Genomic DNA, 22,208 nt, shown 5'->3' with positions numbered 1-22,208 from the left:
TAATACTTTCAAATATTTAGGCTGTCAGATGCACAACTGAGGAGCAGAACAGAAGCTGTAGTATACTTCCTTGTTTTGTGTATCAACTAAGATAAGCCAAGCTATGCTTGCCTCACGTATGTTTGTGCGTGTCATGAATTGAATGCAGCTGTTAATTACATCAAGAGGGTACTCAGAGGTTCATTTAATATTAGGTGCTCTGTATATGAACAGGATAGCTCAATTCTTGCCTAAAAAAGCAGCAATAGCAAAAGCAGTCAGATGAGAGAAGCAAAAAGTAAGATGATGAAAGCATCAAATGGTCTTTACAGTTATGTAGGCTGATGTTGCATATACCATGTTGTTTCTGAATCATTGAAGTACTTTTAACATGTAATTTTATGCTAGTTGTTTTTTCCTGAAGTTTGCTTGTGGTGAGTTGTCTAAATTTTACAGAATGAATTAATAGAAGAGCCTTTCAAGTAGCTCTGCAAGATTTTTCCCAAAGGCATTCACTGAACAGCTATAACTATTAAGCCTAGTGAGAATCCTTATCAGAGTCGATGCCTTAGAGAACATAGCTTATGGAAAAGGAAGGTGGTCACTAAGTAGGAGAACACTGGAAAGCTTTATTTACTGTAAAGTGGGCACCTGGGAACAATTTGATAGATAAGGAACATAATAGTCTAACAGAATTTTACAAAGTCATCTTGCAGACTCGAATTGTATTTTGAAGACAATATTCTCCTGTAAAATTCCTTAACTTAAAAACCTTGTGTTTTAGTGGAGAAATGCATAAATTATGTATTCTCTCCCATTCAGTATTGTCATCCAAGCAAGCTGAATATAACTAGTCCATGTATATAATTAGTCTATGCATATTTTTATTATAAAATATAACTTATTTTGCTTCCCCCCCTCCCCTTTTTTTTGTTTGATTTTGGTTTTGGTTTTTTGTTTGGTTTTGTTTGTTTTATTCTAGCTCCAGCCAGGAAACTGCAGTTTGTTGTCAGTTTTTTCTTTAGTCCGACCTCACATTGATATTAGCTTCCATGGGATCCTCTCACATATCAATACAGTCTTTGTACTGAGGACCAAGGTAACTAGAGAATATTCATCTGGCTTTTCTTTACGTAAGTATGCTTCAGAGAGCTGCTAAGAAGTGCTGGAGGCTCAGAATTCTTCAGAGAAAATTCTTTGCACAGTAGTACAGTCAGTCCCTTTTGAGTCTCGAGCTGAGAAAAAGTCACAGGTGTGAATTCATGTGTAGCTGTTAAGTAGAATGCTTTATAGGAATAGCGAAGTACATATACTTCAATATGATTCTTTACCAGGAGCTAACCCATATGGCATTGTACGAAAGTAAATATAGAAAGGCAGTTACAATACTTTTGCTTCATAACAATATGGAAGACAAACATGAAATGTGTTTTTGCTTGGGCCTGTATGTTCATACACACTTCTGTGTCCTTTCATCTAGAGAGGGCAGGAGAGGAGGTGGGTGATAGGAACATACGCAGCATGTGGAGCAGCACCTGCTCTGGCAAGAAAACTGTACCTGAAAGAAACCAAGATTTTTAGACATGCTCCTAGGCACTGATAGAACTTCATCAAATAAGCAATACATTTGTACTGTCACAGAAGAAAACAAGAAGTTATGAACATGAGCATAAAGATGCCATGCTTTATATCTTTGAAGTAGCAAATCACAGTATTAATATACGAGTACTGTATGGTTTTCAATTGACAAATCATTTGGAATTTAATGTTGTTTGTAACTCTATTCCAAACTTCCTGACTGTCTTCATAGTGAAGTCACTTACATACATGGCCTGGTGTGTAACACACATAGCATTGCCCTTCTATAATTCTGACTTTCCATCACCAGGAGGGGCTGTTGGATGTGGAAAAGCTGGAGTGTGAAGATGAACTGACTGGCACAGAAATCAGCTGCTTACGTCTGAAAGGGCAAATGATCTACCTGCCTGAGGCAGACAGCATTCTCTTTCTGTGTTCACCAAGGTACTCAAAACCTTAAGAGCTCTGTAATACCAATTTTCATTTTACAATTTCTAATTTTAACAACACTTATGAGAGTAGTATTACCAAGATTAGTTGGTTCAAGTATTGATTTCATGAGTTTTGTGTATATACACTGCATTTAAACATCAGAACTGGACTGATTATTAAGAAATTATGAACACAGTACTGTGATACTGTGAAATTCAATATTAACATTGGGATGCTCCAGCCCAACTTGTACAAATAAGAACTCGTCATGATGCCATGATTTTTTGCAAGCTTTGTTCTTTATTTCTTGCTCTGAGAGTGCTAATAAATTCCATCATGATTTGTTTTCCTATTTGGATTCACATATTTTTGCAGTAGTTGGAATGCGGTATAACAGTGATGATTACAAAGAACTGAATGGAATGAGGGATTGCATGGGAGGCTTCTTTAGATTAGAGCATGTTGAACTAACACACCAGATATGTTAATCTCCTGTATAAAAGGGAGCTACCTTAATGAAATCTATGTACTGAAATATGTACGATTGATATGTTCACAGAACTCATCAATGAGAATTCTGTATTTAAATGCAAAAGTCAAGAACCATGTGTTAACATGAATGAACACAAATAAGGCATTTTGTAGAATGGGTATGTTGTGCAGCTCATCACAAACTCAGAGCATAATCTTTCTACTGTTACTCAGCTGCTTCTGCTGTTTATTGAGTTTAATTGTATCCCTATTACGTATTTCTCCACATTGCAGTGTAATGAACTTGGATGATTTAACCAGAAGAGGTTTGTATCTCAGTGATATTCCACTGCATGATGCTACCCGTGATCTGGTTCTTTTGGGAGAGCAGTTCAGAGAGGAATATAAACTGACTCAAGAGCTTGAGATCCTCACTGACAGATTGCAGCACACTCTGCGTGCACTGGAAGATGAAAAGAAAAAGACTGACACGTAAGAACCAGATCCTGACTTTAAGCTGAAACAGTCACAGCAATATAATATTTATAGATACTGTCTTCAAAAAATAACAGAAACTTGGAAGGAATATAAGAGATATTCAGGGCTGATAATTTTGGAGTCAAGAAAGAACATTTTAGTTTAACACCTTCTTTAGATTGTCAAATGTCATCTGCACTCTAGGCTGTTACACAGGTGTTTTTATAGCTCATTCCCTGATAAGAAAAGTCAGGAGAAGTGAAATGACAGTCATTTTCGTTTTGTGAATTACCTGTAACAGTGGTTTTGCAAACTTTCTTATATGTAGTCCCTGTAGCCAAGACAATTTTGGTGAATGCCCAGATGCTACTGTTGGACAAATTTCTGTAAACCAGCTGTAGAGCTCTTTGTCTTTCTGGACCACCATGCTCACAAGTTAATAGAGCAGAAAAACATACCTCAAAAAATATCTATTTAAAAGTGAAGTTTTGCAATAGTTTAATGCTACAAGTTTGATTTTATCATTAGCTATAGAAATGCTTTGGGGGCTATCTAGTTAGTACTATGTAATAGTACTGTCTAGACAGAAGTACATAACAATAAAGTGTACACATAGGGCCCCAAATCCATTTCTACAGGCAACTGTAAAATCATACTCACAGCCTTAGTCTGTGACAACTCAGCTCAAGGCCTGCTGGCAGGTAAATTAAACAAAAGTTTGTGTGGCAAGCAGTGTGTGGCTGATGGTGGACCACAGAAGGGCAACAAAGTTGGTGAGGGGTTTGGAACACAAGCCTTATAAAGAGAGGCTGAGGGAGCTGGGGTTGATTAGCCTGGAGAAGAGGAGGCTCAGGGGAGACCATATTGCTCTCTACAACTACCTGAAGGAGTGTAGACAGGCAGGGGCTGATCTCTTCTCCCAGGCAACCAGCACCAGAACAAGAGGACACAGTCTCAAGCTGTGCCAGGGGAGGTTCAGATTGGATGTTAGGAAGAAATTCTTCACAGAGAGAGTGATTGCCCATTGGAATGTGCTGCCTGGCGAGGTGGTGGAGTCACCATCATTGGAGGTGTTTAGGAGGAGACTTGATAGGTTGCTTGGTTGCATGGTTTAGTTGATTAGGTGGTGTTGGATGATGGGTTGGATGTGATGATCTTGAAGGTCTCTTCCAACCTGGTTTATTCTATTCTATTCTAGTCTAGTCTATTCTGTTCTATTTATAAAACATAGTTCCTATCTCTAGAACAGAAGAATTTCTTGTGGCTTATGCTTGTTTAGCAGTAGAATTAACATTTGTTATGGTATGAATTCTATTGACAGATACTGTTTTTCTGTAGAAGAATAACGGAAGTTTATTGTAAAAAGACCTGAAAAGGATGAATGGAAAAGTCAGAGGAAAAAGGAGACTAAAAAATATTTTTTCTGTTAATTTCTGTTGACTTGCTTTATAAAATAACTTTATCTGCCTTCTTGGCACCTGCTGGAACAGTGTCATTGCTGTACCATATGCTAAAAGTATTCACTCATGCAGCAATGAACTTGCCAAAAATGCCGCTAGTGGGGGTTTGTGCAGGAGACTGTGTATCAAATGATGCTGAAGATTTTTGAAACAGGATCTTCAGCTTGCCCACTTAGCTGTGTAAGGAGGTAGATGTAGCTTAAGATGGCAGTTAGAAAGTTGAAGGAATACGTATGAGACTAGAGTAAACCTCTTTGTGTGTAATTTGGATTTTATTTGCATGATTTGTAATATAAACAATTGTTAATACGTCATAAAGACTATTAATTCAGAAGAAATGCAATAAACCCTAAAAGCAGCATTCTAAAGAATGTATCTAAAGAATGTATCAATGCATGGATTGCATTTGAAGGTGTAAAATGTTGATCTCTTTGTGGCCGTTTTTTGTAGTTTTTATGGTTCTGTGAGCAAAACTAGATGATATGAGCTGAGGATTTGGTAGAAATGCTGAAGAAATAAATGAAAGTTATCCAAGATACTATTAACAGGTCGTGTCAGAAGAACTGCTGATGTAAACTGGTTCCTGTTTTCTATTCTATTCTATTCTATTCTATTCTATTCTATTCTATTCTATTCTATTCTATTCTATTCTATTCTATTCTATTCTATTCTATTCTATTCTATATCCTTCAGTAAACATATCTTATATTGCTCTTTGCTGATGCAAGTACATTACAATCCCTGTGGGAAGTACTGAGCTGATATTTGAAGACTGCTGATTAAAAGACTTTACTTAACATTTTTTTTTATGTTTTGCTTGTGCCTTTCTTTTCTTACACATTTAGATTACTCTACTCTGTTCTACCACCATCAGTAGCAAATGAGCTGAGACATAAGCGTCCTGTTCCAGCTAAGCGGTATGACAATGTGACCATTCTTTTCAGTGGCATTGTTGGATTCAATGCCTTCTGTAGTAAACATGCCTCTGGAGAGGGAGCTATGAAGATTGTTAATCTTTTAAATGATCTTTACACAAGATTTGATATTCTGACTGATTCACGAAGGAATCCATTTGTTTACAAGGTAAGCAGAAAATTTGTAAAGTATTTGATCTGTGACATTTCAATCTGTCATGTCGCCTTTTGCATCCTTTGTGTTTTAGGCTTTTTTAAGAAAATAGCTATGTTGTCAATCTTTGAACTATGCTACTTGATTTTACATAGCCAAAGAAGGGTATGTTGTTTATCTCTAAATGTGAGGAGGAACATAAAGGGCTTAGTTCTCAGCAGGATTTCTGCACAGTCACCCAATAGGGGGAAATATAAATCTACTTCCATGCTGAAGGGATACAAATGCAAACAGTTTGTGGTTCTGCTGATCCTCTGCTTTTTCAGGCATATGCCTGACAGTAAATTGCAATTTATTATTCTTTTTTTCTTTCAATGTGAATATTGTTCCTTCATTAGGAATGAGTTGTACTTGCAGATATGGCTGGTAGCAGGTAGGTAGGCGGAGATACATGCATCCCAGATATTTATGTACATGTGTATGCTTTTGTGTTTATCTTTACAAGATAAATTCCTAGCTTTCATTAGAAATGAATTTTATATCCATTATCAAATGAATTAAGAATGTGAGTCAAAACAAACATTTTACAGAAATTCAGAAGACTCCACAAGAGAAGCTCCAGTGTATACAATCATAATGTAATTTTAATGTGTTACTTTCTGGGTGTAGAATAAATTCTCTCCAATAACAAGCAGAGATGACAGAAATTAGGGGAAGGGAACTACTTGAAAGGGGAAGCAGTCTTGAAGGAAGCACTACGTCTATTCTAGTACTATAAAGCCCATGATGATGAATTAATAGGGAAATATATCTCTTGATAGGTGGAAACAGTTGGGGACAAGTATATGACAGTGAGTGGCCTCCCAGAGCCTTGCATTCATCATGCACGATCTATCTGCCACCTAGCATTGGATATGATGGAAATAGCGGGCCAAGTTCAAGTAGATGGTGAGCCTGTGCAGGTTAGTAAATGTGGGGGCTTGAATGAAGAGCCCATTCTTTGATATAATGATAGTGCTTTGAAACATGACAATGCTGAAGTCCCAGTCCATGCAAGCATTTTGTCATTAGCTTTTGAGACTGATATCTACAGATAATATGAAGAGTCACACATTGATGTGACATGCAGAATTCCCAGACTTTAAATGTAATTATTGTGCTTAACCTTTTAAAGGACTAAATTAGGTGCACATCATTCATGTCTGTTTTCTGATAATTTCAATCTAATCAACAAATTCCCACTGTTCATCAAGTACAATTCATTGAACCTTATTCATCTCAATGAACTGAACAGTAGTGTTCCCTCACTGATCTTTTTGATGCCACTTCAAATTCTCACATCAACATGAGAAAATACTGCATTACAAAGAAAAGCGCAATTCCACAGGCAGTTCTGGTGGTGATAACTGGCAGCAATGTATATTAGTGGAAGTTTACTTGAGGGATTTTATGAAGTTGTTGTATTAATACAGAACCGGGGAGGCTGTATTGATTTGTCCTCATCAGAAGGCTGTGGGAGCAAAGTAATGAGTGTGATAAGTGTTTCTGTTTACATGAATGTTCCTGGTCTAACACCTAGTTTAGATCTGTGTACTTTACTTTGTCACTGAGCAAAAAAAGTGAGAAGGTTTGATTTGGAACTTTACAATAACCAATGTGCTGTAAGAATGAGCTCCAAATCCCTGTCCTATGTCTCGAGCTTTTACATACGAAGCACCATAATGTTTCCACTGAGAAACGTCTTTTTTTTTCAGCCTACGCCATCCATTTTTATATCTGAGCACTCATTAAACAGACCTGCAGAGTGTGCCTGTCCACTATTTTTTTGTTACATAATACGTAATAGCAGCATAGAATCATAGAATCACCAAGGTTGGAAAAGACCTCAAAGATCATCAAGTCCAACCTGTCACCCAAGACCTCATGACTAAACTATGGCACCAAGTGCCACATCCAGTCCCCTCTTGAACACCTCCAGTGATGGTGACTCCACCACCTCCCTGGGCAGCCCATTCCAATGGCTAACAACTCTCTCTGTGAAGAACTTCCTCCTCACCTTGAGTCTAAACTTTCCCTGGCACAGCTTGGGACTGTGTCCTCTTGTTCTGATGCTGGTTGCCTGGGAGATGAGACCAACCCCCTCCTGGCTGCAACCACCCTTCAGGTAGTTGTAGAGAGCAATAAGGTCTCCCCTGAGCCTCCTCTTATCCTGGCTAAACAATCCCAGCTCTCTCAGCCTCTCCTCATAGGGCTTGTGCATGGAATGGTTCATGCTGGAAACAATATGGAATTTGTTCTTTCATATGGGAGGCAAAGCTGTGACACTGCACTGCAATTAAAAAAAAAAGGTGGCACCAAACCACAAAATGCAAGGCTCTGAAGAAACAGAAGTGACATATTGGAAAAATGAACTGTTATCTAAATGAATTCTAGTAGATATATATGGATGATAGGTTGGACGGACATGATGACCTTGAAGGTCTCTTCCAACCTGGTCTGGTCTATTCTATTCTATTCTATTCTATTCTATTCTATTCTATTCTATTCTATTCTATTCTATTCTAGGCAATACCTGTATTTAGTCAGATGCATCAAATTAGTTATGTTGATTTTGAATATTCAAACTTTATTTTTTCTTTCTGAAGATAACAATAGGAATCCATACTGGTGAGGTAGTCACAGGTGTTATAGGCCAAAGGATGCCACGTTACTGCCTCTTTGGAAATACTGTCAATCTAACAAGCAGAACAGAAACTACTGGAGAAAAGGGAAAGATCAATGTCTCTGAATATACCTACAGGTGAGTGATGCAGTATTTGTATTGGCATTGACATCTTCAAAGAAATCCCTTTGTTGAAGTGATTATGGAGTTGAAACTGACAGAATTCCTGCAATGTTATTTAAGTACACGAGTTGTCATGAAACTGTGTGGCAGACTGCATTATGATACACTGTTACGGGTATGCAAAGAAAATAATGATCTAGACATAGATTTGACTCTTGTGTTAATTTGATCATGTATCTGTAGCATGTTTAATATTTTGTGTAGTGCATGCATAGTATACCCATTTATGTATTTTCTCTTTCAATTTCAGGTGTCTTATGACACCAGAAAATTCAGATCCCCAATTCCACCTGGAGTACAGGGGTCCGGTTTCTATGAAGGGCAAAAAAGAACCGATGCAGGTTTGGTTTTTGTCCAGAAAGAATACAGAGACAGAGGTATGACTAACCAGAGTGTAATTCTAATTTTTTTTTAAACAAGGCATAAACATGACAATTAAATCTAAACCACTGAGGTCCATTTGCATTTGCAGAACTAAACGTTCCCTAGAGAAAATGTAGTTTTGTACAACAGTATTTCACAAATGCATTTACTATCTTGACAGCACATTAAAGTCCTTGGTTTTTTGTCCTTGTAGTTTATGCAGTCCCTGAAAGAATACTTTTGATTTTAAAAAGTCCTCGAGGGAGTGCCAAGTGTTTAAATATTTATATCTCACTCGTACAGATTTCTCCACTGTACTAGATTTTGCAATACAATGTCCTTTTATTTTTTAGCTGACATTTCGGAGTATCAGCACTTCACAATTCACCATCTGCATTCTTAGAATGAGTGAATAAATGTCCCTTCAAATATTTAGGCAGTAGTCCAGCAACTACTTGCAAGCAGGTTCATACCTATTGTATATGGTGGTTTGTTAACCGCAGATGGATCTGCTTGTTCAGAGTCTTGTGTGGTAGAGGTCTTGCTTAAGAAATGTATGGGGTGAAAACTTATTTTAAATGACATATGAGCCTAAATCCTCTTCTCAAATTAGGTAGAGTAAAGCTCTTCAAGCACTGCGTGGTCTTAAGGCGTATGCTTTAGTGTCAGAAGTGTGGGTATTTACTATACAAAATCTTATTAAAAGCCCATGAGATCTAGGCTTATAAGTCTGCTACAAACTTAGACAATCACATTACAGTATGCCAGCTGATTTGCTGTAGCTGAGCAGGTACATACATTCCATCCATTGCCAACAGGGAGTTAGAAAAGGGTTAAAGTAATTTATATAGCTTGAATTTTGTCCTGAAGTAATAAAAAAGAAAGTGTTATAAGCTAATGTATTTAATGTCAAAACCACACGAGTAAAACAGTGAAAGGCATCAATTACTTTGGCTGAAATAATTCTTTTAAGTCACAGGAAATTATTTATGTGCCTGGATATTCATTGGCTTCTGAAAATGAAATTTAGGCTGTTAATCTGGGCTCTTCAGGAGATTTGATACAGATGTCTTACTGCAGGTACCCAAGTATATGAATACTGACTTTTAGTGGTAACTCAGAATTAACCTCCAGTACTAAACTTCAGGGGAGAGCTTGTACCTTAACTCTGCTGAAGTCTGTACTTTAGTATATCTATTATTTACAATAATATTCTGGGTACCATTTTTATACTACTTTTGTTTATTTCATTGTATGTCAAGATTAACTATAATTTCACTTGATTACCACTCTTTGAAATCTATAGGTGTATTGAAAATATATTTTAATTAAACACCTTTCATTCTTTCTGTGTTATAAATTATATCCTATGATTTGTAGCAGGGCACATTGTAATTTTAAACATAACATTTCAGAGGGGTACTGAGTCGTGCATATTTTCCTTGTTTCAACCTCACAGATGATTAACATGAATATAGGATTCAGATAGGTTAGAATTTTAAATATTGCAGTTTCCTTTTGGGGATCTTGTACAATAGCTTGTTTTGTTAATCCTCACAGCAGTCCTAAGAGGTACGTGCTGATACTAGTATGTAGTAATCAAGCTTTATAGAAGAGGACATGAAAGCAGGAATAAACCTGACAGAAAATCACTGCCAGACTGATTTTCAGGAGCACTTAAGACTTGCAGTTTAAGCACACTCAAAAAAAATAATCTCTCTAATGTTTGTTATTTTTTGTTAATTCTGAAATTCATATGTACACTTCATTCTCATAAGTAGAAGAGCTTCTGGCATTACAGATACCACTTCTGAATTGTAGTAAGTTTGGGAAAATAGGGGACTAGAAAGATACATTCGTGTTGTGATTTGAACTGTTTTCTCAGAGGTGATTTTGAAAAGTGAAATATAATCCTCTAATCTTTCCTTTCTTTTTCACTCCCTGCACAATTTCACCTGTCCATACATAAAAAGATGCACTGAGTTTTACTCTTTTAAGATTTTCTGAGTTTCTCATTGTTTTGTGGAGGTACTTTTGTGTTATTCTTGCACTTTACAGGCTGTACATAATAGTTTTACTACAAAAGCAGAAATCAGATAATCAACATTTTACAGTAATCACTTTGCTTTAGGCAAGGGTGTAGTCTTGGTTTTCTTTTCAGAATCTTTCTTTAATCTTTCAAACATACACACATGCTAGAGTGTTAATTCCAGGGTGACTGTTCATAACATTAAAGTTGGTAGATTGACGTGTTTAGAAACTAGAAGCATCAATTTTCTGGAAAGTCATCCCAGAATATTCACCCCAGAATACTGTAAGAAGTGACTTAGGGAAATCAACATGAAAACCATCCTGAAGATATTCTGATATGCTGATTATTCTTTTACTGTGATGTTTTCTACCTCCAATATCTTTAAATCTACGATAGATGCACATTAGTGATATATTCTCTCAACATTTGAAAATCTGCATTTTACCCTAAAGCCTAGTAAGTAACATGTGGTTGAAGTGGGCATAGAGATGTGAAAACAAGACTTAAAATACGCTGTCTCTCTGCTAGGCCTGTAGAAAATGATAGTGTTGGAGCAACTTAGCATACCTCAGACTTGATTCTTAAGTTGGCATCTCTAATATGAGTCATCATGAGCAGTAGTTACTTTTAAGAAAGACCTGAGTTACAAGAATCAGTGTTGGAATGCTTCTCCCTTGATTTTTTTCCACTGAAGATGTCTCTTCCATGATACCATTACAGCAAAAATTCAAACTGCATCAGATATATACATAGAACAAAAGCAACTGTGACCAATTACTCATTTTGCATCTGCTTTTTTGCATGATGTAAGACTAATTATTGCTATTGTTATTATTTTAACAGAGGTTCAGCTGCAGCTTCTCTCTTGAGAAGCAGATTTATTGTAAAAAATAAACTGTGCAAAGAGCTTAGATGTCAAACTGACGTAATTTCCCAATTTTCAAACATCTTTCTCTTCTGCCCTGTCCCCACATTACTGATTGGAACAAGTTAAAAGCATCTCAGTCAGAGCAGTGTTTCTTCGGGGAATGCAGGAATTGTTACATGTACAAAATAAAAACGTGCATTACCCATGCTGTGTTTTATGATTTTTATTATTTACTGATGCTTGTTGCGAGTTGTAAAATTTATTTTGTCAGTGCACTGACCCCCCATGTTGTTGCTTCAAAGAAAATGCCTTAACTTCTCAAATTCTACTTGCATGCACTCAAGGAAACAAAGCAAGATGCTTTCTGAGCTGAGGGAAGAGGAAGAGGACACTGGATAGGGCGCAGTGCTGTCTCCAAATAGGGTGCCAGGCAGTAAGGTTGAATTATGAATGTTATTTCACATCCTATCTCCCATTGCCATGTGAAGTACCATTGTCTTTTTCCCTACTCCTGAAATCATACTTAGCATTTCTCTCCAGGCTTGCTTGCTATTTTTGTTTTCCTTAATGTTTGGTACTGTTATGTCTGCTATAAGCATGTACTACAAGCTTTTTTTTTTTGTTATGGTATGCATTTTTGCACGTCAGTCATGTGGCCCTTCCTACCACCACATAATATTAACTAAGATTTTGTATTTTGCACGTCATAACTAATCACTTCAGTCTGATGCTTCACTCCTTCATCTTCATCTCTGAAGTATAGTGGTTATGTGAATCAGTGACATTTATGGAAAGACAGGCATTTCAGTTGTTGGGAAGAGCAATGAACCTAAAGACTTGTTAAAAAACCCATAATACCTAAAGCAGCATTATGAAAATTCTTGTATAAATGTTGTTTATTGATTTAGTTCTGTTGTTGATGTACTTCCCATTCAGATTGTGAATAACACGTGATGCACTGTAAATTCCTGGTGAGAAAAAGATTCCTCTTTTGATATCATCCTGCATTTTCCCTTTGTAGACAATACAATGTATACATTTTCTATATTGAAAGGGAGCAGTTGTTTGTCTGATACTGCCATTTGAAGCATGTGCCAATATACTTCTGCTGAAATGCTGTTCACTTGCAATATATTTCTCATTGGTTTGTATTAACTAAATTGTCATACTAATAATAGATTGCTGGACAATTTTGGACAGCGTGTAGTGCTTTGATCCTTTTTTAGTGGAGCCTCCAGAATTGAAAGGCACGCTGCTGGGATTTGGTTGCTGTGATTGCCTTTGGTTTGGTCTCCAGTTTTTCAGGAATGATCTTACTTGAATTCCTTGGGAGGACCTGTTAATATTTGAGGCATGATGGCATAATTAAGGGATGTAAAGCTGGTAAAGGGACATAGTGTCTTTTATTGGCTGATACAATTAAAGTGAACAAGATTTCAGATGCATAACCCTTTCATAACTTCAGCATACAGTACATTTTTATGTGAATAATATCTGTTCTTATCTGAATATTTGCATTACTAAATAGGATAGTGCAATTACTTTGTGTATAAAAATTGTCTATATCCAGTATACCTTATCAGCACAGAATATATATGTGTAAATGTTTCATGTTAATGTGCAAAAGAAATTGCAATAAATTATTTTTTCCACTGACTTTGAGAAATTTTGGGATTTTCTTTTCAGTGAAAGCTGTTTCATTGTTTGATACAAAATAAGTATGTTTTCCTTTCCATAATTTGAAATCTCAAGTTTCAAAAATTTATCAAGTCATTGTTTCAGTGTCTGCAAAAGTCTCCCACGTTCAGGTTAATGGAACACATCCTCAGATTGGTATTCAAACTATGTAGATTAAAGCTGCAAAAAGTAGTAGACACTTTGAGCAGGATGTATACTACCAAATGACTCTGGGAAATGAAGAAAGGACACCACATAGATTCCTTTCCATCACCTCACTGTTGGACAGCAACTCATCCCAGCACTCTGTGGGAGATTGCTCTTGCTTTAATAGATACACAGCAGCAATTTGCATTTAAAATAGATGAATCTTGCCAAAAGTGTAATCATAGTTCCTAAAGACATGGGATTTGTGATGACTGTGGTTATGCAGTGACATAATGCATGCAAATGAATGTGAAGTACCTGGAGCTTCTGTACTACACTTCAAGCTGATGGAAGATGGCATGCCAGAAAACTCAAATAATGCTCTGAGTTTATATTTTTCCTTCTTAATAATTTCAGAGTACTAAAGCTCCTGTTATTCTGTAACATAACCGATTTTGTAAAGCACTAGAATAACAGCTCATATATTGTGTTCACAAAAGAACTTTTTATCTTAACCAAACCAGTACAATTCTTAATTGCTAAAGCTGGTCTTCACTTAACTGCATCATTCATAGACTAAAATTATACTTTGGTTAAATATTACTGTTAAGATAACAGCTAAAAAACTTCTTCGGGTATTTAATTCTTTTGTGTGTGCTCTGTGGCCTCTTTTATTTAAATATAGCAATTTATTTTCTTCAATAGAAGCCCTCTTGCTGAAACATGAGGCAGATTAATTACCAAAGTTTGTTTCAAAAAGTCTTATGAATGTGTCTGTTTTATTTTAGTATCTCTTGTAAAAAAAGTTGAAAGAAGAAGAAGAAAAGGGAAAGCAGCAATAAAATTACAAATTATGGAATGCTTAGCTGTTTGTAATCTTCTGGGTTATATGCTTTCCTTTGAATTCAGATGTGAAAAAGAATTTGGGTTTCTGTGGTGTTAGTAATTAAGGCTGTGGCCATGCAGAGGACTCTGTTGCACTACTGCTGCCTTGAAATTGGCTTCCATAATTCAAGGCTGAGTAGTCTGATTGTCACTAGTGTTCCTCAGATCATATGCTCCATTTTTTCCCCTAATACAGGTCTTGAAAAACTGCAGTAGGACTCAATGGCTTCAGTAAATCTTGAAGCAAGCTTAAGTGTGTACTGTCAGTTTGTAGAAGTTACACTATAAAGACTTCTACAACCAATGAAGCCATTTGGTAACATAGCCCTTATTTTCAGATGATCTTTTCATTGACCTTCTGCATGTGGAATTCTATAATCACATCATTTTTAAAAATGTATATGGGTAGGCAAATGTGTGTGTTTACTTTTTTATCATAAAATATTATCAATTCTAGCATAGTCAGAGGTATCGCAGTATCAACAAGGTTGGAAGAGACCTCAAAGATCAGCAAGTCCAACCCGTCACCACAGACCTCATGACACCTCATGTGGCACCAAGTGCCACATCCAATTCCCTCTGGAACCCCTCCAGGGATGGTGACTTCATCACCTCCCTGGGCAGCACATTCCAATGGCAAATTACTCTCTCGGTGAAGAACTTTCTTCTCACCTCGATACATACATTTTAATCACCGTTACAATTCTCACAGGCTCTGATGAGATATTAAATTTATGAGCCTTATACAGTCAGTTTTCATTGGTGTTTGTATGCCATAAGGTAAAAGCCAAAGCCAGTCCTCAGAGGGAAAAACGGAGTGATAAACAATGCATGATACACTCACTTGGATATCTATTTACAGTATTATCACAACAGTTGTTCTTGTATTTTTTAGTTAAAAAAAGAAAATGTTTTACTACTGTGGTTAGGGAGCTAGAAAGACTTTGTAAATAAGAGCAATTTGAAAACTATCTTGTAACTTCAATCAGTTAGAAGGACATAAGCGGAATACTGCTGGTGTTAACTCTGTAAGTTTCTGAAATGGTACACATGGGGTCAACCAAACACTGAGCTACGCAAGCAGAATTCCATTTTCTCTTAGGAGTCTGTGGTCTTATAAACTTTGCCACTCTGGCAAACACAAGTGTCATAACTGGGATGTAGCTGGGAAGTGCAAACAAGTCAGTCACTGGAGCTGAAGACTGAATGTCAGGTTTCTGTTGGGTCTAGCCACTGAGTCCAACTGAATGCATGCTTACATGTTGCAGGATCTGGGGACTTTTCATTTACCTTCACTAAAAGTTTGTAGGAACAGAGAGAGCAATATATACAGTAATAACTACTGCCCGGAAGACTGTTAATTCACCCTACAGCTCCTGGGCTATATTTTGGTTGGTTAGTTGGTTTTAGATGTTTTTGTCCTTATCTCACAAAGACATCATTGCCAGCAATGATTTATTAGCACCCAGAAATGTTGGTTAAACTCTTAGATACAATGCACCTGCCTGACAATGAGAAGGAGCAAGTAGTAAGCCAGTAAACAGAACCATGCTAATCTAACAGTAAAGAAGAAGAAAACACAAAGAAGTGATTGCATTTCCTAGTCTACAAGTAAATAAAAAAGGCACTATTTTTTTTTTCTTTGCTGTTCTTCAGACCTCTGTCTTGCTTTGGGTGATGGTTGTGAAAAAGCTGCAACAATATGTGCTGTATCTACCAATTCACTCTCTGCTATTAGCAGGAAAAGGCTTAATTTTAATTTTCATTATAAGGGTCAATGGGTCTTTCTGCCAGTGTGACTGCTTTGGAGATAATTAAAACTAGGGAATGTAAGAACAATTCTGTGATTATTATTCTGGGATGAAGATGTGGATTCTTTAATCCAGACTATTGTATGTTTCCAGCAGTCACGTTGACATCGCCTTTGCTATTGGCTGGATCTTTTTGGGGGTGTTTTCTTTTTTTAGGGGGGGGGGTGTTGTTTGGGTGGTTGTTTTTGTTTTTTTTTTCAGAGGTGATTCTGTTTAACATAAAACATACAAGCAATCTTAGAAGCACAGTTTTTGGCTAAGGGTATAACTACGAACAAGAGAGGAACACCTGAACTCCAACTAGAATGACCAGAAAGTGTCTCAGATTGCAGACATTGTTTTCTCATCTTCAGCTGATCTTTTTCTCATCTGTGTAAGTTTAAGGTATAGTGTACATACATTGTTAACCTGGAGATGTTGCTTCATGATGGACGTGCCAAGAAAAAGTCAACATTTTTTTATTAAATACATGTGTCCTAGGACAGTCTTTTTTGCTTGCTTTCATTACTAGGCATGAGTAATTTTCATGCTGTGGTATCTGTGGGTAAATGTTGACTTGTATGTCCAGTTAGAATACAGCACTACAACTACAGTTGGAGACAATTTCCATTGTCTCTTGCATTCCCAGGTATGTCACATTTTAACTATGATACTTGTTTATCTTGGGAACGTATTTTTCCTGCCACCATGGCACTGCAGCAGTAGGAAGCATACTCTCTGACTAAGTGCTATAGCCTGTCAAAAAGAGTCAAGTGACAAAAAGCCACTGTTTACTTTTCTTATTACACTACTTACAAAATGAAGAGATACTGAAACATGGGAGATCACTCAATAGCCAACCAATAAATCTGAGTAGGTCTTCACTGGCACAGCTGCCTGTCCCCAGTTTATGTGTTGCTTGTCTAATGGAAGAGCCTGTTCTGTGTCAGATGATGTCATGTTTTATAATTAAATGCTGCAGAGTGCTAATATTTTTTGCCTCTGTTGCTACAGTAATACCAAGCAATCTAGGTAGAATGTTACAACAGCCTTGAAGAAAACAAAAAGGAAATCATGCTAGGCTGTTTTGTCGGGTTTTGAATGCTCTGCAGGGCTGACAGGATAAAGCATAGTTGCTTTGTGTATGATCCTGCCTGTAGGTCTCAGACTCAGACCTGACTTTAAGAGCCATCTTGAGGTAATGGTGGTAGGTGCTCTCTTAGAGTGTTGCCATGCGTAAGTTCAGAATGCCCTTGCTTGTGCTCTCCAGTCTAAGAGCAAAGACATACTTCTCCACCTTCCATAAGTAATAGGAATACTTTTCCTATATATAACAAGACAGTGCCCTGGAAAAAACCAAACCAAAACAAAAATACCACCAGAAGAGAGGTACCTCTGTGTCCCATTGTAATACCGCTGGGGGAAAACTCAACATCTGAAATACAATTTCAATTTGCTTTGTAAACAGGATGGAGGAACACACTTTAGAAAAGGAAACTCTACTCAGTTGAAACTTAAAGGGAGGCAGTGGGATGGGTTGCTGAGCTTGTGTTAGTCTTGCAAAACTAGAGTTTTGTTCCCAAAGACAAGAGCTTCAGCTGCTCTGATTCTGTGCTGGCTCTGCTGGATTCACACTGTCCTGAAGAGTCAAACCCCAAGACAGGCCCTAACCCAGAGAATGGGCTGAGGACCTGTGAATGTGCTAACCTGGAAACTTCCTGGCGTCCAGATGGTCAAGGCAAATGTGTAGCACGTGTTGCTAACCTTGCAAGCACCTGTGAGTGTGCAAACCTGGACACATCCTGGGGTCCAGATGGTCCAGATAAACATGTAGCACGTAACACACCTGTGAACTGTGTGTGCCTCTGGCCATGGTTGGACATGCCCCATCCTATAGGTCTAGTTATTGGGTTTCTCTGTTACCAAAGGACATTAATTGTCTTGGGACAGTATTTAAACCAGATGAGAAGCTAGGCAACTTGCCTTGGTCTCACCCAGACGGCAACAAGAGCCAAATGCTGCCCCAGTAGTAGCTGAAGGGCCTGCCCTAGCAGACCAACTACACCTGGGCCTTGTTCTTAGTACAAAAGAGACAAGAGCCAAATGCTGCCAGAGTAGCAGGTGAAGAACTTGCCCTAACAGGCAACAGCTGCACCTGGGCCTCGCACCTAAACCCAGGCAGAAAGGGGAAGTCTCCAAGAGAAATGAATCCCGGAAGAGGCACAGAAAGGCTACAGCCCAGCGATGGAGCACACAAGAGAGAGAGGACTCCAAGCCCTCTGCAAGCTGAGGGCTGCTCGAATTGTAATCACAGCATCTGGGAAGATAGCAGACAGAGGAGCAAGCTGTGAGTACCTGCATAATCTGCCACAGAATCCCATTCATGGAAAACCACAGGTCATGGCACCTTTATTGCCAATTTGAATTGCTGTATTGGAAATTCTTAGATCTGTGCTTAAGTCATTTAACTGTCTTTGTATGTGGAAAGTAATACCCACAACCAAATAACAGAACCTGTAACTATATTTTGTAATGCAGTGTTTGAAGATACCACCACCCAAGATATTAAATAGTATAATATATATAAATATGCATTTTATTACACACACTTAGCCTGGCAGTATATACACTCTACTGAAGCATCACAACGTTGTCAGAGATGTTTTGAGAAGACATTTGCTCAAGTCCATGCCTCTTTTTTGTTGTTTGCTGTTTTTTAGCAAGAAGAGTAATTTTTTGTGGACAGCAACTCAAAACTGGTTAAATGAAAGTGTTACATGCCATAAAACATGTTAAAAGTAACAGTAGCAGGGCCTTGTTTTGCCCTGATCCTCACAAAAGTAAAAAGGCATTAACAGTCTCAAACAGGTCATATAAGGGTGGAAGAGGAGCTGCCTGAGAAGGGATGTGCCTGTTTTCTTTATTTCTTTTAAAATCAAACTCAATAGAAGTACTACGAACTGGATAGTTTTACCCTATCATGTTTTAATGTTTATTATCTGTTTATAGATGATTTATACATGATAGAAAAGAGGAGTTAATTGACAGGCCATGTCTTTGGTGCTGAGTTACTTTTTGTTTATTAGGCTGTGACATGAACACAAACATTGCACAGTGTTCCTGTCAGGTGGTTCTTGTCTTTCTACGTCCTTCTGGCTGCTTGCCTTTGTCTTGGGCTGTCACCACTACCAAGAGCAGAGACTGCAGTCCCAGTAAACCATGTTACATGATGTCAGGGCTTGCAGCTAATACCCAGGAAAAACTACCACTGAAGGCAACCAATACATTCTGCATTAAACAAATGCACACAGACAGTAGGGATAGTTTACTTTTACAGATAATGGCTGGAGATAATTCAAAAAACTGCATATGTTTTGCAGGGGTGAGGAGGAAGAAAAGGCAAAATTAATCAAAGTGGAGCTCTGGCTATTAACACTCAATTACTCTTCCTCCCCAACTCTCCAAATGGCCTAACCTTGATAACTCTTCACTTGTAAAAGGAGAAAGGAGGTGCAGGAGGCTGTACCTACCTACCAAACGTGCAACTTCAATATGTTGACCTCTGTGGTTTCAGTGATGATGTGCACAGATGACATGCCATGTTTCTTCTTTTTTTGAGCAAGGGCAGTGCCTCAGGAGGTAACCTGATACTGGTTTTTCTGTCCCAGCACTGTGTAGATACACAGAAGAGACACCCAGAAGTGTGATCTGCAATCACAGTCTGCTGACAGACAGGGAAGGGTCAAAGAGATTACTATGGCTGCAAGACTGTGTGCCTCAAAGGTCTTGTCAACCTCTTCTGCTGTTACCATCCTGGCAAAACAGTACAGAGAAGTAGCTGTCCATCAGCCTGGAGGCATCCTTTTGCTTAGGAGGTAGCAGAATCTTTCAGATATTAGTGAAACACAAGGTCACCTTTCTAGTTGTTGGCTTTCCCCTAACTAGCAGGCAGCTCTCTGCTGTGCCTGCAGAACTCCTTTGTTTAAAAGACAAGGAATTAATCACCAAGCAGTCACCCATTTGTGTACTTTTGCATAGAGTAACAAGAATTCTGCATTTAAAAGGTGCATTTCCTGTTTGGTTTTATGAAAGACATGAAGGTTTAAAAAGCAAGCTAATTTATGTTTTTTCTTAGCACAGGAACTGTTAGAATCCTCATCTCTTTGATTCTCCTTAGAAATATGAACCAATGCCTCTCATTGGAATTGTGAAAAGAAATAGTCAGCTCTTATGTTGGAAACTACATCCTTCCTTTTCCCCAGAGAGATAATTTCCCCTATTGGATGTATCTTTGAATACAGTTATTAATTTGCTTAAAATATTCTTGATTTCTAGACAGAATTTTCTGCCAAAAGTTTCTTATCAGCTTATTGTAGTGAAAGCTTCTCACGGGTTATGCAGAAACTGGCAACGTTAACAAGAGAGAATTCAGTCATGTCTCAGCAATAAAGAATGTGTAGATTGTCTCCAAATTTAGATATAAACCTCATAATCCAATATTTGTTGGTGTACCCAGTGGGGCTTATATGAGCAAGTATTTGCTGAAGGAAACTTGAAGATGTCAAAACAGCTGAGTGGTAGAATGCTGGGCTGTTCAATATGACTCAAAACTGTTGCTGCCCCTGCTCCTTTTGCATAACATTCCTTCCTTCCCAAGGGAGACTTGGGAGGAGTCATGACCATTGATTATGGCAGGGCTGTTGCTGTTGTCTTCTCATTATTTAGGCCATTTGTTTTATGGTAAGGCATAAAGGCTTATGTTAAGTTTTTTTTGTGAGTAGTAGGAATGAGGGAGCAAGTAATAGCCATTATCTACCTAACCCACTTTCCTAGTTGACTTTAAGGTGTCATCTGAAAACACTTTGGCACTTTGAATCTGGTGCATTAAATTAAAAGACAGGACAGATGCCTTACAGTTTTCTAAAGGTGATAGATCTTTGGAACAGAGTTCACATTTTGTGAAGTACTCTGCACAGTGGAGCCCTCATTTGAATTGGGATACTGGAAAGTAAAGAGCAACTAGCAACTTACTCTTCAGAACAAATGGAGTCTCTAAAATATGGTGCTGTATGGCATGATATGACTTTGTTTCTTTCAGGAGGTTTTTAGAATTATATAGGTCTCTTTGTAAGAGTTATGCCCTTTTTTTTTTTTCTCCTCACCCTCCTCCTGCTTTATTTTCCTACTTGTTACTGTTTGTAGATTTTCTTGTTTCAACAGTGAACAACTTCTTACAATTAGTCTTACAGCAGACATTTTGTGATGATCCTCCAGTTAAATAGTTATTGTTTTTCTCATATCTGGTTTGTTTCACATTAGTCATTGTTTGCCATATTTACTTATACATTGCTCAGAAGTTTGAACTAAAAAAAACCACCCAAAATTCCATTTACTCAGACTGCAGGAAAAGATCAAGATGTGGTGTAACACTTTCAGACTGAAGCATGCGCAATCTGTTAGTGAACTGTAAGTTTACATGGTCATGATCTGAAGTTGTTTGGCATTTTTAGGTTGTAAAATGGCTGGACTCTGGATCAAGCCTATAGCAAATTATTCGTAGGTTCATAGAATGGTTTGGGTTGGGAGGAAGCTTAAAGATCATCTAGTTCCAACACCCCTGCCATGGGCAGAGACAACTTACATTAGACCGGATTACTCAAGGCCTCATCCAGCCTTGCCTTGAATGCATCCAGGGAAGGGGCATCCATGGGCAACCTGTTCCAGTTTCTCACCATCCTCACTATAAATAATTTCTTCCCAATATCCAGTCTTAGTCTACCCTCCTCAAGCTTTAATCCATTCCCTCTCATGCTGTCACTACAAGCCCTTGTAAAAAAAGTCCCTTCCTGGCTTTCTTGTAGGCCCTCATCATGTACTGGAAGGCTGCAGTAAGATTTCCCTGGAATCAATTTTTTCTCCAGGCTGAGCAGCCCCAACTCTTGTAGCCTGTCCCCACACGGGAAGTGCTCCAGCCCTCTGACCATCTTCATGGCCCTCCTCTGGACCCACTCCAGCAGTTCCTAGTCCCAGTCCTTCAGATGGTGGGTAGAAATGTTAAAGATTTTATTCAGGCTTACAAATGTAGCAGGCCAGGCAACCAGCAGGAATATATTCCAGGACACCATGGTTAGTCCTG

At 38.0% G+C, this 22,208-nt stretch overlaps 1 protein-coding gene across 2 annotated transcripts in view; it reads left to right on the top strand.

Moving 5' to 3' along the window:
* GUCY1B1 (guanylate cyclase 1 soluble subunit beta 1) overlaps positions 1–13,230 on the top strand; it is a 45,703-nt gene extending 32,473 nt beyond the window's left edge. For both annotated transcript variants that reach the window (XM_068137216.1, XM_068137217.1), the window contains 8 exons: positions 962–1,078; positions 1,868–2,001; positions 2,755–2,952; positions 5,243–5,480; positions 6,287–6,427; positions 8,111–8,265; positions 8,561–8,687; positions 11,918–13,230. In XM_068137216.1, coding sequence (XP_067993317.1) covers positions 962–1,078; positions 1,868–2,001; positions 2,755–2,952; positions 5,243–5,480; positions 6,287–6,427; positions 8,111–8,265; positions 8,561–8,687; positions 11,918–11,941 — 1,134 coding nt within the window. In that variant the 3' untranslated portion in view covers positions 11,942–13,230. The remainder of the gene's footprint in view (positions 1–961; positions 1,079–1,867; positions 2,002–2,754; positions 2,953–5,242; positions 5,481–6,286; positions 6,428–8,110; positions 8,266–8,560; positions 8,688–11,917) is intronic.
* The last annotated feature ends 8,978 nt before the right edge of the window (positions 13,231–22,208 follow it).

This window comes from Melanerpes formicivorus, unplaced genomic scaffold, assembly GCF_026170545.1.
Source record: "Melanerpes formicivorus ecotype bairdi unplaced genomic scaffold, bMelFor1.0.p_v2 SCAF_4, whole genome shotgun sequence".
NCBI classification, from domain to species: Eukaryota; Metazoa; Chordata; class Aves; order Piciformes; family Picidae; genus Melanerpes; species Melanerpes formicivorus.
This window is presented reverse-complemented; position numbering and strand designations above follow the sequence as displayed.